The following is a 15,349-nucleotide window of genomic DNA, read 5'->3' as shown; positions in this document are numbered from 1 at the left end:
AAGTTGGCAGAGAAAGAGACGTGATCCTGCCTCGGTATCCCTAGGGCTGGAATTACAGGTGTGAGCCCCCATACCCGGCCGCTTGACTAGCACGTGTTTTCCATGACTCATCCATGGGTTTTAGTTTTAAGTTGCATTTATTTATGGGGGGGGGGTGCTTACCACAGCACCCATGGAGAGGTCCGAGGACGACTCCGGGGTCTCGTGAGTGAGATCTGTTCCATTCACTGCCTCTGTTATTAAGCACAGGCTCAGGAGCCAGAGCATTTGGAGTTGAGTCCAGCTCCCATTATTTGTCCAGCTGTGTGTCTGTGCACAAGCCCCTCTGCTGGTCAACACCTGAAAGTGGGGTATTGATCAAAGCAAGGACTGTAAGGCTGAGAGTCCCCTCACAGTGCCCACCACCTGGCAAGTGCTCTGCGGGGGGCAGGGGGCAGGCAATGGTAGCCACACCTGACCCTAGATTTTTCTCTTCTGTTTGACAAGACTCACTTAGGAGTTATAGCTGCACGCTGCGGAGACAGCTTACTCAGCAGAGTGCCTGCCTAGCACTCACAAAGCTCTGGATGTGATCCCGGGCACATAAGCCAGCACTGGGGAGGTAGGGAAGGGTCAGGAGTTCAAGGTCATCCTCGGCTAGGCAAGTCCCAAGGCCAGCCTGGGCTCCCAGAGACCCAGCCTAAAAAGAAAGGGGTCCAGGCAAAGAAGAAAGAAGGAAAGCGAAATCAAGACTTCTGGCTTCGAGCTTTATGAAAGGTGTTACGACTGTATTGTGACTGGCTGCTGGACCCGGGTGCCAATGCTGCAACTCTGTGGCAGAGGAACTCTGACCTCCCATGTGGCCACAGGGCTCCAGTCCCTACCCACTTCCTCAGTGTCTTCTTTGCCATCTGGAGGGTTCCTTTTCTTGTTTTATAGCCTAGCTCTGCATTTTTTTTTTTTTTTGCACTATTTTCGTTTTTCATTTTCTGGGCATGGTGCCACAAGCCTTGGATTCCAGAATTCCCAAGGTTAAGGCAGAAGGATTTTTACTTCAAGACTCACCTTAAGCTACAGAGTAAGACCATATCTCAACAATGTAAAACCTTATGCTCCTTTTAGACAGGGCTCTTGTCATCACCACCATGTCTGGTGCCCCAAATCCTGTTTTATCAATAGGTCTATGCTTGAAGCCAAGAGGGACTTCCCTGTAAGCCTCAATCAGCGTGGCCCTCTCTCCTTAGAGTTTTAAGGAGAATACTATTTGGGGGTGGGGTCATGTGGTCAGTTTCAGTGGTCATAGTGTTAGCACATGTGAAAGGGGTAGGTGATCCTAAGCTAAGGGTAGGAGGCATGGGGCAGAAAGAGTCTGTGAGTAAAGAAAATTGCATCTGAGGAGGAAATCCTAAAAAGCAACAAATCGGGTCGCTCTTCCACGGTCTACGCAGCAGAGTACTTGGGAGTCGCCGAGAGCTAGCAGGGAACAGAGCCTTGTGGTTGGCTTGGAAACCAGTCTCAGGTACTGTGGATGTGTCCCAACTACCCCTCTCCGTACCCCACAGAGCCCTGATAGCGACTACTAAAGCAGGTCTGAGGAGAAGAGGGGAGCCCCGAGGTGATGACATATTTCCTGAGAGGAAAAAAAAGCCAAAACAAACAAAACAAAAACAAAAACAAAAAGTGAGCCTAAGAGGTCTTCAAGGCAGAAGACTAGAAAGACAACAAGGTTTTCAGAGTCTAAAGACCCAAAAGTGTAACTTCTGTCCACGCACCATCCATCCATCCATCCATCCAGGGATGACGCATCTGTCTGTCCGTCCCTCCATCCAACATCTCCCTTAAGTGATCCCAACCTGTGAAGGGAGAGGCCTCATCAGTCTCTAGCTAAAGCCCAAGGGTTCCTTTAACCCCAGGGAAAAGTGACCAAATAGAATAAATTCTGACCCAAAAGTCAAATTCTTCTCTTAGCTCTGCCGTTAGCTGGTCACGTATACCAGGTCACGTGATGTGGCTCTTCTGAACCTCAAATGTTTCCTCTCCTGCACGATGGGGGCAGTTGCGTGAGAAGCTGAGTAGGCAATCTTTCTGGTTCTAACATTCCATGGTAGACCCTTTGGCCCCCTGATGTCACAAATATGGAGCTGACTCATGATTGGCCGTTGCCTCCCCCAGCTCTGCTGTTCTCTTGGTCATGGGAACAAGATGGACTTGCCCTGGACCTTCCCTACTTGTGCTCCTCTATTGCGGACAGCTCTTGCCGTGGCTCAGGACTGTGGGAGAGCCAAGCTTAAGTATGGTTGGGACCCAACTGAAGGAGCATAGGACCAAATGAGAGGATTAGGGAAGGGGCAGTCCCTTCCTCGGGCCCACATGATCTCCTCTCCTGCAGACGAATTCTACAGCGAAACTCAGGCAAGGACATTCCTGGAGTTTTATGAGGAAACAGCCCAAGTTGTGTTGAACGAGTTCATGGAGGCCACTTGGAACTATGTCACCAACATCACCAAGAAAAATCGGGAGAGCATGGTGTGGTACCATTTCCCCCCGGGGCCTCCCTCCCTTTGCTCTCCTTAGGGATCCTGGAGATTGGGAGTCATAATTCCTGCCCTGTGTTCATAGTGGGTGGAAAGAGGCACATCCCCAAAACATAGACCGAAATGGGCTGCAAGCTCCAGGTATCTCCGTGGCCTTGAATTTTCCTCTACCTAAGAATCTCCAGATTCCTTGCCCTTGCAAGTTTCACGTCCTTGCTTTCAGGGACTCGGGCATCCTATCCCTCTTAGCAAGCCTTCGGTGATTCTGGACCAGTAAAGCGGGGTTGGGGCCTATGACCGCAGAAGTCAACTTGAAACTGGTACTGCATCTCCCAACCTGTGCACAACCAATAGGATGGCCTTCTTTGCAGCTGCAGAAGGAGGTGGAGCGGTCTCAATTCATGTTGTACTTTGGCACCCGGGCCCGCCTGTTTAAGACAGACCATTTTCATGACCCAGAAGTGAAGCGCATGCTGAGTAAGCTGCAGAACGTAGACAAGTCGGCCTTGCCCACGGAGGATCTCCGGGAGGTGATAGACAGAGCCCCAGGCCTCCAAGGCACACACTCCTGCACCCCACGGGAGGGTGGGTCATGTCTGGCTTGGAAACAAGAGTATCTAGGGCAGGAGTGGGTGTTGGTGAGACGGAACCAGAGCTTCCTCTAGAGGAGGAGGGGGGGGAAGCTTTAGCCAGGCTTACCCCTCCTGGCTGGTGGGGCTAGTGTTGGGAGTGGGCCCAGGGACATGGGCCTGCCCTGGGTGACACCTGCCTCCCCAGTACAACAGACTTCTGACCTACATGGAGACAACATATAGCACAACTGAGGTGTGCCTGGATGAGGGTCCCTGCTTGTCCTTAGAGCCTGGTGAGTAGCCCCGCCCCGCCCCTGACCTCAGCTGTGTCCCCTTAATGGGGAAAGAATGCCTGGGGGAGGGGGCGGGAGTAGAGGTAGTGGGTATGGAGTGCCATGTGGCTCCTATTTGGACACAGACCTCGAAGAAATCATGGCCACCTCCAGGGATCGGAAGGAGCTGCTGTGGGCCTGGCAGAGCTGGCACGATTCCGTGGGTCGCCAGCTCCGTTCTGCCTACGAGTACTATGTGCTTCTCAGCAACAAGGCTGCACAATATAACGGTAAGCAGGCCGGACCTAGTGCCCTGGGCCAACACTAGGTCAAGAATGAAGCTGAATCTGCAGAGGGTTCAGGAAACGGCAGCATGGGTGTGGACAGCGCAGGGGGACGTGAGCCCTGAAACTGGGCCCTGCAAACACAGATAGAGCCCGCACTGTGGGCTGGGTGTTGGGGGGATACCGAGGCTTTGTAAGTGCAAAGGCAGAGGTCTGCCTTGGGGACTTCCTCACAGACAGCCGATTAGGAGGTGAGCCTCGTTGAGCGCACAGAGGTTCCGAATACTGCTTAATACGATGCCATGGAGGAAGGGGCTGCTGGAATCAGGGGAGAAAGGGAGAGCTTCAGATGTATGGTCAAGGCAGACCTCGCTGACATTTACTTGTGCTGTAAATATGAGCAGGGGACAGGCTAGTGGGAAGCAAGAAAACACCCACACAGAGGCCCTGCACCATGGTGGGAGGAAAGCAGGGTTTGGGGGTGCGGATCAGAAAGAAACCCACAAGACCAAGGGCTTTGGGTGATCTGGGGTTCAGGGCATGGCAGTAGGGAAGGATGGTACCTTGCCAGGCATGTCCCAGGACTGCCCCTGTTGGGAGAGTTCTAGGACGGGCCATGCCTGGGAACAGGGAGGGGACCATGTCAGCTGCTAGAGGCGGGTGGCAGAGCGAGCCCATCATGGGTCTTCTCTCTTCCCCAGGATACAGAGACATGGGGGATATGTGGCGATCCAAGTACGAGTCTGACAACCTGGAGGAAGACCTGAGGCAGCTATTTGAGGAGCTGCAGCCTCTCTACCTGAACCTGCACGCCTATGTGCGCCGCTCCCTGTACCGCTACTACGGGCCTCAGCTTATTGACCTGCGGGGACCCATCCCTGCCCACCTCCTGGGTAAGGGCCAGACCGGTGGCAGAGGGGGACAGGGAGGAAGGCCACTCTTGCCCTCCTCTTAGCCCCTTCACCCCCTTTCCAGGGAACATGTGGGCTCAGTCCTGGGAAAACATTCTAGACCTGGTCCTGCCCTACCCAGACAAGCCTCCCGAGGACATCACCAAGATCATGAAGAGCCAGGTCAGTGCGGAGCCTCTGGATGGCCCTGTCCCACAATCCCCCTAGGCAAACAGGGAAGCAGAAACACGGTTACCTCTTTAACCCACAGCACTGGAGGCCTGAAAAAATGTTTCAAGAGGCTAACATATTCTTTACCTCTATGGGATTGCTGCCTGCCCCACCGGATTTCTGGGTGAAATCAATGCTGGAGAGGCCGGTTGACGGGCGGGAGGTGGAGTGCCATGCCTCATCTTGGAACTTTTACAAGCATGATGACTTCAGGTGTCTATAGCCAGCTCGGTCTTTACCCGACCCTCACCCCTCTTCTGTTTCCCCACTGGCCATGTAGCAAGGAGTGGGCAGGGGAGAGCGGGGCTGGGAGGGAGGGGCTGAGATTCAAAAGCGTGGAGGAGAAGATGGGTGCAGGAGATAGCAGATGTGGTCACTGGGTGGACACAGGGTCTAGAGGAGAAAAGACGGTAGGCCAAGGCCCTTCTGGTCTCCTGCCTCATGGCTCCAGAGCCTTCATGAAGTTTGAACGAAGAAGCTTTGAGTGTCCCCAGGGCATCCCCATGCTCCTTGACCCCTACCCTTTAACCCTAGGGTAAAGAAGTGCACCGAGGTGACCATAGAAGACCTGCTCTCCGTCTTCCACCAGATGGGCCATATCCAGTACTTCATGCAGTTCCAGAACCTCTCTATAATCTACCAAGAAAGCGCCAGCCCAGCCTTTCAAGAGGCTGTGGGGTCAGTGATCTCCCTCTCAGCCTCCTCCCACAAGCACCTGCTCAACAGAGGTCTGCTCAGCCACCAGCACCAGGACGCAGGTGACAGAGACCGAAGGGTTAGCAGGTGGGGAACCCTGAGCCTGGGGCTTCAGCTGGGGCTGAGGGGGGCGAAAGCCCTCAGGGAGTGGCTGAAGAAAGGGAGGACCAAGAAGCTGCCTCCTGATTGCCCTGACCCCGTCCCCAGAGGAGGAGGTCAACTTCCTGATGGGCGTTGCCCTGGAGAAGATTGCCTTCATCCCCTTCAGCTACCTGGTAGACGTGTTCCGTTGGAAGGTCTTTGATGGCACTATTCCGAAGGACCTCTACAACCAGGAGTGGTGGAACCTCAGGTGGGGAAGGCGGCTGCCTGGTAAGAGTGCGGTGTCCATGTCCAGGGAGCCTGGGAAGCCAGGAAGTGTACGCTGTCTGCTGTCACCTGGCAAAAGCATACACACTCAAGTGCAGAGAGCCAGCCTGGGGGACCGTGAGGCTGTGCTCTGAGTCTGGTGCCAGCAGGGAGCAGATCTCCTAACTTCCTAGGATTCTTCTCATCTGTGAAATAGGGACTCTGGCAGTGGCTCTGTCTGCTCTGTGAAGGGCCGGGAATCCCACACCTTTAAGTCGACTAGGCCTCTCCAAGACCAGAGCAGGAACTGGGTGTGGTGGCGCGTCCCTGTAATCAGTCCCAGCACCTGGGAGACGGAGGCAGGAGAAGACAGTCTTGCAGGCACAATCAGCAGCTCATTGGCTACAAAGACAGTTGGAGGTCAGCCTGGACACCGCATGAGGGTCTGTCAAAAGACGCCCCCCAAAAAAATACATAAAGCAATCTCATAATATAACAATGACCAACAAGCAGGCCCCTGCTGCCTGCTCCCTCCATAGAAGACGAGAAGGGATGGCAGAGGCTTGAGCATTTTGCCTGCTGGAGAGAGTTCCCATGGGGGAGAGACAGGTCATCGCCCCAAAAACACATGCATGCCTGCTGGAACCTTAACATCCTCAGACTACAAAAAAGCTCAGCAGCTGTCAAGTGGGTTAGTTGATTGGACAATAAATGCCCGTAGCCAAGGTTTCTCCATGTCCATCAGGAGTTAGACTACCAAGTTCGAGGTTTCTGGACACCGGATGGCCCACGTGCAGCTCTGCATCAGACCCTGGCCATCATTTAGATCTTTGCAACTGACCTACAGGGTGCCCTGGCTCGACGTGCTGATGGCTGCCAGCACTCGGAGGTCATGTACACTGCATTCTAGCACGTGGCACAGCTGACTGCTTTTCCCTTACTCTTACCACCCCGTCTGTGTGCCCAGCAGAGTCTTGACCTGTGTGGCCACCCCAGCCATCAAGGCATTCCAAAGGGGCCCCTTTCCCTCCTCCATCATCCGTGCCTACCAGCCAGTGGAACCTAGGGGCAGAATGAGGGCCGCCATTGCTTGGGTTGTGAACAAGAGCCTTCAGGAAAGATGCTCCCAGTACTCCCAGGACTAATCAGAGGTACCAGTGAGCCAACTACACAGTTGGAGCCTTTTCAGAGGGATCTCCCAAAGCCGAGCATTCCATCTGTTTCACTACAGAACTCAGAGCCCCTCAGCGGCCTCCCACAGTCACACAGCTCAGAGGATTTATGCTAGAGCCCCAGGCAGTTGGAGCTCTGTGCCCTGCAACCAGTTCCCTGGCCTTAAAACTTTCAGTCTTCTGTAACACGGGGGATGGTTCTGACACTCCAGCAGCACAGTGGCACTTCTGCGTTTTTGTTTTCCATTTGGTTTTGTTGGTTGTTGTTGTTTTTTTTTTTTTTTTTTTTTTTTTTTCGAGATGGGGTTTCTCTGTGTAGCTCTGGCTGTCCTGGACTCTCTTTGTAGACCAGGCTGGCCTCAAACTCAGGGATCTGCCTGCCTCTGCCTCCCAAGTGCTGGCCACCATGCCTGTTTTCTTCCTAGCACTGTTAGTTGAAATGACCTGTTTCCTATAGTCTATAGTCTGATCCCATCATTAGGATGGACACAGGCAAGGACCTGACCTCACTTGGTCCCTTGAGGGCAACTTCACAGAGCCCACGCCAGGTTGAGTGAGAGGGAATCCACATGAAGAGCAGCCAACATGCTCAATCACTGTTAACCACTGTTATTGCATTTTCTCGCTTGTCTAGTCGATGAAAATGCACCGAATGGCCTCTGCAAGCCAGGCCCCAGGTTATCTGAGCACACACGTGCTTCAAACAAGAGAAGGCTCTGAGGACCAGAGTTCACAGCCAAGCCCCTGTCTCTCTCCCACCAGGCTGAAGTTACAAGGCCTATGCCCGCCTTCCCCTCGGTCAGAAGAAGATTTTGACCCAGGTGCCAAGTTCCACGTTGCTGCCAGCGTGCCCTACATCCGGTAAAGGTCTGGGCCCTGTTGGCAGAGCTGGCTGGGATCTGGGAGACATGGGGACTGGGCGGAGGACTTCCAGAAATTGTCAAGATGCACCCCTATGGCCACTCTGTGCCCCAGTGGGTCTGGGCTCCCCACAATCAGCCTCCTCTCCGCAGCCTGTATCCTTCTTCCTCTCTCCAGGTACTTCCTCAGCCTAGTGCTCCAGTTTCAACTTCACGAAGCACTGTGCAGGGCCGCAGGCCACGTGGGCCCTCTGCACCAGTGTGACATCTATAACTCCAAGGTGGCCGGGAAGGTTCTGGGGTGAGTGCACAAATCCCTCATTTGCATTCAGCCCCTACTATCTCCCTCACAGAGAACACATGAGTCCCTGATGTCGGACTCCCCCTTCTCACGGTGCTACCCTGGGCCCCCCTGAGTAACTGCACTGAGCTAACATTCTGGTGCTAACTTTCTCATGCCAGGCCGCAGGCTCTCCTGCATTAACGCAAGCCTGTTTTCTCTCACGTAGCCTGCGGTGATCAGAGCTGCTTCCAGCACACGGGCATTGGCATGAGCAGTAAATCTCCTCATCCCCTTCTGAAATCCAGGGCTGGTGTCCTGACTTGGGGCCTTCCGATTTGGCTACCAGAATCTCCTCCCTCTCTCCTTGTGAACATCTATCTGACTGTGTCTGAGGCACCCTTGGGTCCTTTGCCTTTCCTGACTCGTCACTGAAGTGCTCAGCCCAGTTCCCAGGCCAATGGAAGTGACTTTTACTCCAGCCTCTTGACACACTTCTGGCCAGCCTGTGGTCAACTTTGACCCACCAGCCTTTTCCCCTGCATTTGGTGTTCTGCCCATTCCTATTCAGATCCCTTGCTGTGGCCTTAGGTTTTTGGCTTTGAAGCCAACTTGGAGGGTAGGTGGAGAACATGAGCTGGGCATGCGAAGCTGGACTCTGGGTTCTTTGTTAGTGTTTCACACTGGTAGCTCTGAACTTTGTAGAGTAAAAAATTGTCATCGACTTTATACGAATGATCCAACTGAAGGGTCAGAGAAGTGACCTAATGGTATGTCATTCATTTAGCAAGAAGGACATTCGTGTTTTAAATCCAGAACTGATTGCAAAACCGTTGCAACCAATAGACAGTTCATCTGTCCTGTCCCCTGTGTCACCATCTATACTCCTGGTCTGAGAAAACCCCGAATTCCAGGCTCAGACACATTCTCTGGGCAGTGGGCAGAGGAGGTTTTCTGAGAAAAGGGAGTGCCATCTCCATCATTCTAGGGATTCAGGCCCTGGAGGTCTTCTGGCTCTAAAGACAGCTCTCCCACCACTGGTTGGGCATCTGCCAGGTCTTTGCAACCCCCCCCCAACTGCTACTGACTTCAGTCTGTTTCTTTAGCTGTTCAAGGCCACTTTGAGTTTTGTTTCTGATTTCCAGAGGATCAGGGGTGCTTGACCTGGTACCCTCTGCACGCATTTTAGATTTTAAGTTGTAGTTCTGGTTTTTGGAGACACGGTCTTGTAGTATAGCCCAGGCTAGCCTCCAACTTGAGATCCCCTCACACCTGCCTTCCTGGAGTACTGGGATTACAGGCATGTGCCACTTTGGCTGCATTACATTTATATATGTAATGGGGTTATCTATGGTTCCTTCATGCCGTTTCGCTGCCTGCAACCACTAGGCCAGATGTGGTAGAAGGACTGGTCCTCTGGGCTTTGTTCCTAGAGAGGGCCGGCGACATGGCAATCACCACCCTGGCCCCCACCAGCTTTTCCCTCCTTTATACACTGGAATATGTATGTATACATTATACATGTACATAATACATGCATACATGTACAGAATACATATACATACACATACATATACACATATATGCATACACATACACAACACACACGTACAAACATACATACATGCATGCATACATACATACATACATACATACATACATACACATGTATACAGGTGATAGCTTGACTGGCTATTCCTCTGTCTCTGACTCCTCTCTGGGCCCTTCATTCAACCTCTAACTGCTTGTCCTGTTCATTCAGCATTTACTAATGACACGTGGATCAGACATCCTGTGTCCAGCAGGGGGCAGTAATAATGAAATAAATGAATCCCATACTGCTGAAGAGGAAGCTGAACAGCAGAAAGAACTTTAGTGAATATGCAGAGGGTTAGGAAGTCCAGCCGGAGACCAAAGAGAAGTGGCTGTCCCCAAATGCAGACCTGGGAGAAAGAAGCTGTGTTCTCTCCACATCAGCTCACTTCTAAGCACCCTTTATCCCACCTGCTTCAGGGACAAGAATGCAGTGGTGTCATTCTACCCTCTTCTCTCCTCCACCCTTCCCAGCATACACAGGACTCTGTATTTGACTTAGCCCCAAAGCACATGACACTTTCCCTCAGTCCCCCTGCTTTCCCACCTGCATCCCTGGGTCCGAGAAGACGCTGAACTCCTGGCTGAACATCTTGTACACCATTCTCTGGGTGGCGGGGGAGGGGGTTAAATGGCAACAGAGTGGAGTGCAGGAGAGGTGAGGAATTTGGAGAGTGAAGGAAAATAGGTGTCACCAAGCCCACCTTGATAGCTGCAAAATATCCTGGGGGGGGGGAGCTCACTTTGTAAAAGAAAAGCTTTATCCACAAAATGGCCAAGTGGGAGGAGCTGGAAAGTCTTAGTACACTGAGGATAAGGCATGAGTCCAGGGGTGAGGAAAGGTGGTTTGAGGTTGAGAGAAAGTGAGGCAGCTGAAGTCTCAAAGGCTTATTCAGGTTTCCCCAGGTTCATGGGGATGGGGTGGAGCAGGAAAAAAGGTAGATTCTTTCCCCATCTTCTGCCTAGTGTACTTTCCATGTGCTTTTGCTATATAAACCCATCTTCCTTCATGCAAGAAGCGAGCTGGTTTAGATGGGAATAAACAGTTAAAGTGGACCTGGGAAGTTTCTTAAAGTTCCCCCAGCTGTGACGGGCCTGGCGTCATCTGTGAATTGTGTTGCCTTCCTAGAGACTGAGGCAGCGTCTAGCAACCAGCTCTGTAGCCCTTTATTAGCAGTGTGTAGCTGAGCTCTCTTCACACATCCCACGCCCATGGAGCTGTTTCTACATAACTGTCTCTCGGGAGTGAAAGCTGTCTTCCCAACTGTGTGTGGTGGTACAAGTTTGTAATCCTGGCACCCAGGAAGGACACCATGGCACGGGGATCACGAGTTCGAAGCCAGCCTGAGCTTCATTGTGAGACCCTAGCTCACACTGGTTTGTTTGTTTGTTTTTCCTCTACTCAGGATGCAGCATCTGATTAACTCTCAGTTGAGAGTTGTGGTTTTGGTTCCCCGGCCTCTGCCATTTTTTTTCACTCTTGATTCTTTGTGTTTATTCTCTATAACTAAATCTTAACAGATTTTTCCCTCAGTGATCTTTCTTTTTTCTTCTTTGTTTCTTTTTGTCCATTTCTTTTTCTTTCTTCCTTTCTTTCTTTCTTTCTTTCTTTCTTTCTTTCTTTCTTTCTTTCTTTCTTCCTTTGTTTCTTTTCTTGAAATGCTGGGGAATCAAACCCAGGGTCTCACCCATTCGAGGCAAATGTGCCCCATGGTTTCTGCCAAATATCTATCGGCCTTCAGTTCCCACATCTGGCTCCAGCTGTTTATCAAGTAGCATATACAAATCCTGCAAGCTACAAACTCCTTCACCACCCTGTGACCTGATACTTGGGTGAAGGGCAGATATTCATGGGCACTCACGATACTGATGAGGAAACTAGCACTGAGAGAGGCTAAGTGCCTATGAGCAGCATTGCCGTATTTTGAACCTGGGTACCCCTATTCAGTCACCTCTGAATTTCCACGTCCCACCTCCTTCCCGATCAGACCCTGGAACAACAGGTTGAGAAAGGTCAGCATCTACCCAGTGCTGTTGCTTGGCGAGGCCAGGGTATAGAGCCTGGAGCTCTGGCTCCGGCACCCTCTGCGCCCTCCCCCACAGGGAGAGCAGTGAGCCTACCATCTGCCACCAAGCCCTGGGTGTGCCTCAAGCAAGACAGCTGATATTTGTGCGGCTCTGCAGGTGTTACACGGGGAGCCTCCTGTGCTCACGGAGCTTGAATTCTCTCAGTCCTCCCCGATGTGAGCAAGAAGGAACCAAAGGGCTGTTGCTACCTCAAATACACGAGGGTAAACAGAGGCTCCGACTGGCTGCCTGTTTGAGTTGAGAAGGATGCCCACAGTAATAGGAATACAGAGCAGCAGCAACAGTTGCTGTGTTTATTGCTTCTCAGCATGCAGCATGTACTGTTACCTCCACTTACGGAGATGAGAACAGAAGCTCAGATGACTTGTCCAAGGTATCATGGAGACAGAGCTAGTCACACCCAGGTGAATCTCGCTTCAGAATGAATGAGTGATCACTGTGGCGGTCCTGGCCGGCAAAGTTCAGGGATTAGAGTTGTGTTTACCGAGGGGGTCTCAGCAGCACCTGCTGACATTCCCACATGTGACTCCACTTCCCCAGGGATAGCCTGAAGCTGGGCTCCAGCCGGCCCTGGCAGGAGGTCCTCGAGGACATCACTGGAGAGCCCAATATATCTGCTAAAGCCTTCCTGACCTACTTCAAGCCGCTGCTGAACTGGCTGGTGACTGAGAACGTGAAGCAGGGAGAAATCCTCGGCTGGCCGGACTTCAGCTGTTCTTTTGAAGGTTGGACAAAGAGGACTGTGGCCCTTGTTCTGACGCAGATCTAGGCCCTGCCCTATCCCGCTCTGGGAAAGTCCTAAGCTCTAGTCATCCCGTGGCCTGGTTTGAGCCAGCACAGTAGAGTTGGGTGAGCGCCCCATCTGTACCAGGCCAGGACAACCTCAGCCAGTTCCAACGTCCATACTTAGTTCCTATTTGGTAGCTTCCTTATGCACAGGACTGCCTATCTGGCTCTGGCCAGAGGGCGGGCTCTGTGGGTTATGTCACTCTACCTACACACCTGACTTCTCTTCTGCTTTCTCATGCTCCCTAGCTATAAGACGATTCTCTCACCTGTGGCCTGAGGCCAAGAGAGAAGACTGTGGCCATCAGGTCCTTTCTGGAAGCCACAGGGGACCCCAGGGCCCCTTCCTCAGGCTTTCTTGCTCTTTAAGACTCTTCTATTTGTCCACAGAAAATGACGCAAACAAAGTGTCATTCCTGGGTTTGGAGCTGGAGCCTTACCAGGCATACCTGGGCCAATGGATGCTCCTGAGCATGTGTCTGGTCCTGCTCTTCCTCGTCCTGTTCCTGGGCTTCCGGCTGCACTACTTGGAAAAACAATCACTGAACAAGGACACTATGATACTCAGCACACTGCCCTATACCTACTTCCTGGGCATAGCCATGGAACCCCGTCAGGCAGCCCAAAAGCAGTGGATCCTCCTGGGCCTGTGCGTCATCCTTATGTTGTGCTCCGTTAGCCTGTTCATTCGGATTCTCACAGAATACCACAGGAAGCCTCAGTGGATGAGAGCTGAATGGCAGAGCTGGGAGTAGCTACCATGGAGACTGGTGAGACTCCGGGGATAGGGCATTAAGATGGCTGATTCAGCCAGGATGGAGGGCCGGGAATGGTCTGCAAGCAGAGTGCCCAGCTGTGGCCTGGTGCAGCTGTGGCAGATCTGACACCATGTGGTGTCTGCAAAGTGGTGAGGCAGGCGCAGGTGACTGATTTGGTGTGATCCGTGTGCGTCCCGGGTTCCAGACCAGCCCTACTTTCCCACAGTGCTTAAAAAACAATGGTTTTAGCTGGTCAGTGGCTGTGTCCCTTTGAAGCAGCCTCCACATCAAATCATGCCGAGAACTAACACTCCACACATCCTTCCTTGTCTTGTTTGGGCGCTTACCTATGGGGCTTGGCTAGGGCTGCAGGACCCAAGGGACCTCCAGATAAGGGACCTGCTGCAGTCCACTTATAAGCTGTCCTTCGGTAGGAGCCAGACACTCCTTTTCGGATTGCTGACGCCCAGATCCTGAGTATTGTGTTCTGTATATACCCTTCTCATGATCCTCTATCATCCCCTTTCAGTCTGCACCATCCAGGCCCCGAAAAAAGCTCTTTGTTTGACCACCTGAAATGCAAGTAACCTCACAAGCTGCCCTGTGGCTCTCCCCTCCCCAGCTCAGGACCTCACGAATGGAGACAGTGGATAGCTGGGCACGGGGCCAGGCGTGATTAATGATCAACTTCTTTAATATTTAAACAAAGCTCATCTCCAGTCACTCTGCTCCGGAGATGGCCTTGTTCAACACACACACACCTGCTGCCTGGCCCGTTGCCCTGGAGAGTGAGCACAAGGCAAACAGCACCTTTCCAGGCTCAGTGGGGGAAGGGAGAACAGGGAAGATGATAGCCATGAGTGTGTTCCGAGATCTTATGTTCTAAGGATAATCCTGGGATAGGGGAAAGGGCCTCTGCCCCTACCCTATTCGACCCATTCTCCCCTACCTCCTGACCATAGCGATACCACACTCAGTATTTTCAGATCAGCTAGAGCTGAAGCTCCAGGGACTTCTGAAAGTCAGTATCTAGCAGAGAACAGGAGAGAAACAGATTATGTTTAGGGGAAATAGATTATAATGAGAAGCCACAGAGAAGAGGCACCTGGTGGCTCAAATGGGAGACCAGCTTTCCTTCTATTATAGACCTGAGTTCTAAAGTCACAGGTTGAGGAGGCTGGCTAACAGAATGGCTTCCCTGATTGCTATCCCTACCCAGATCTCTCTATCTCCCCATGTTCTTCCTAATCCAGAACACTTCCTCATCCAGCATCAGGCTCTACAGCACCCTTGTCTGATGTCCCTGAGCAGCGCAAGTGGGGACTGGGGAAATGTTCCAGTGAATGAGCAAATGAATGAGAATCTCATCGCCCAAGTCCATCCTCAAAGTTCAGCAAACCAAATGCTGTCCCTGCCTCTCTTCCACAGCCAGCCTGCTCCCCACATTCAGAGACAGCCAAGACACCTCTGCCCCCCAGGAGGCCACACTTGGCAGCCCTCTCATCTCTCAGCCACTGCGGCCGAGGTCCCCCACCAGGTGTTGTGACTGCGTGGCAAAGGTACATCCAGCCCAGGACTCCAAGCCTCTCACCTGGCCGAGAGAAGCCTCACTGAACCTCCTTGGCCTTCTCCCCTCCCTCATCCACTTTGTAAAGTTTATTTCTGCCAGAATATTTCCTTCAAATGTCTTCAAATTTCCTTCTGAACATCAAACTGCTTAAGAACACAGCTGTACATCAATTAAATCTGGATGTTCAAACTAGCACTGGAGGCTGTTTATCAACTGTGTGTGTGTGTGTGTGTGTGTTGTTTCGTTTTATTTTGTTTTTTTTCTCTGTGTTTTCACCTTTCTTATCACCCAGCTCATCCCCTGTGCACTGACACCATCCTTGGGCCTTTCCCAAAGGTGCATGCTTCACTTTGAATGTCTGCACTAAGATGTGGCTAAAATTTGGTCTTGGGTCCCTCTGCAAAGTTCCAAGTCCATCAAAAAGTGCTTAATGAAC

At 52.1% G+C, this 15,349-nt stretch overlaps 1 protein-coding gene across 1 annotated transcript; it reads left to right on the top strand.

The window, feature by feature from the left end:
* Positions 1-172: 172 nt before the first annotated feature.
* LOC110547034 (angiotensin-converting enzyme-like protein Ace3) lies at positions 173-13,340 on the top strand. The gene is made up of 15 exons (XM_060386202.1): positions 173-204; positions 2,152-2,270; positions 2,369-2,505; positions 2,885-3,043; positions 3,291-3,378; positions 3,504-3,647; positions 4,343-4,534; positions 4,617-4,714; positions 4,803-4,975; positions 5,297-5,520; positions 5,666-5,810; positions 7,741-7,839; positions 8,017-8,139; positions 12,340-12,524; positions 12,976-13,340. Exons 1-15 carry the CDS (start codon positions 173-175, stop codon positions 13,338-13,340), a joined length of 2,283 nt encoding a protein of 760 aa, XP_060242185.1.
* Positions 13,341-15,349: the final 2,009 nt, after the last annotated feature.

The sequence above is a fragment of the Meriones unguiculatus genome, chromosome 7, assembly GCF_030254825.1.
Source record: "Meriones unguiculatus strain TT.TT164.6M chromosome 7, Bangor_MerUng_6.1, whole genome shotgun sequence".
Classification (NCBI taxonomy): domain Eukaryota; kingdom Metazoa; phylum Chordata; class Mammalia; order Rodentia; family Muridae; genus Meriones; species Meriones unguiculatus.
The sequence above is the reverse complement of the archived record's forward strand: the minus strand, read 5'-3'. Positions and strand labels throughout refer to the sequence as shown.

What these genes read in the sequence shown, in the direction of transcription:
- LOC110547034 (XM_060386202.1), top strand. Translation starts at nt 173, where the DNA reads ATGGAGAGGTCCGAGGACGACTCCGGGGTCTC. An exon ending in CTGCTTGTCCTTAGAGCCTG is followed by an intron (nt 3,379 to 3,503) that starts GTGAGTAGCCCC and finishes ATTTGGACACAG; the next exon opens with ACCTCGAAGAAATCATGGCC. An exon ending in CCAAGATCATGAAGAGCCAG is followed by an intron (nt 4,715 to 4,802) that starts GTCAGTGCGGAG and finishes TTTAACCCACAG; the next exon opens with CACTGGAGGCCTGAAAAAAT.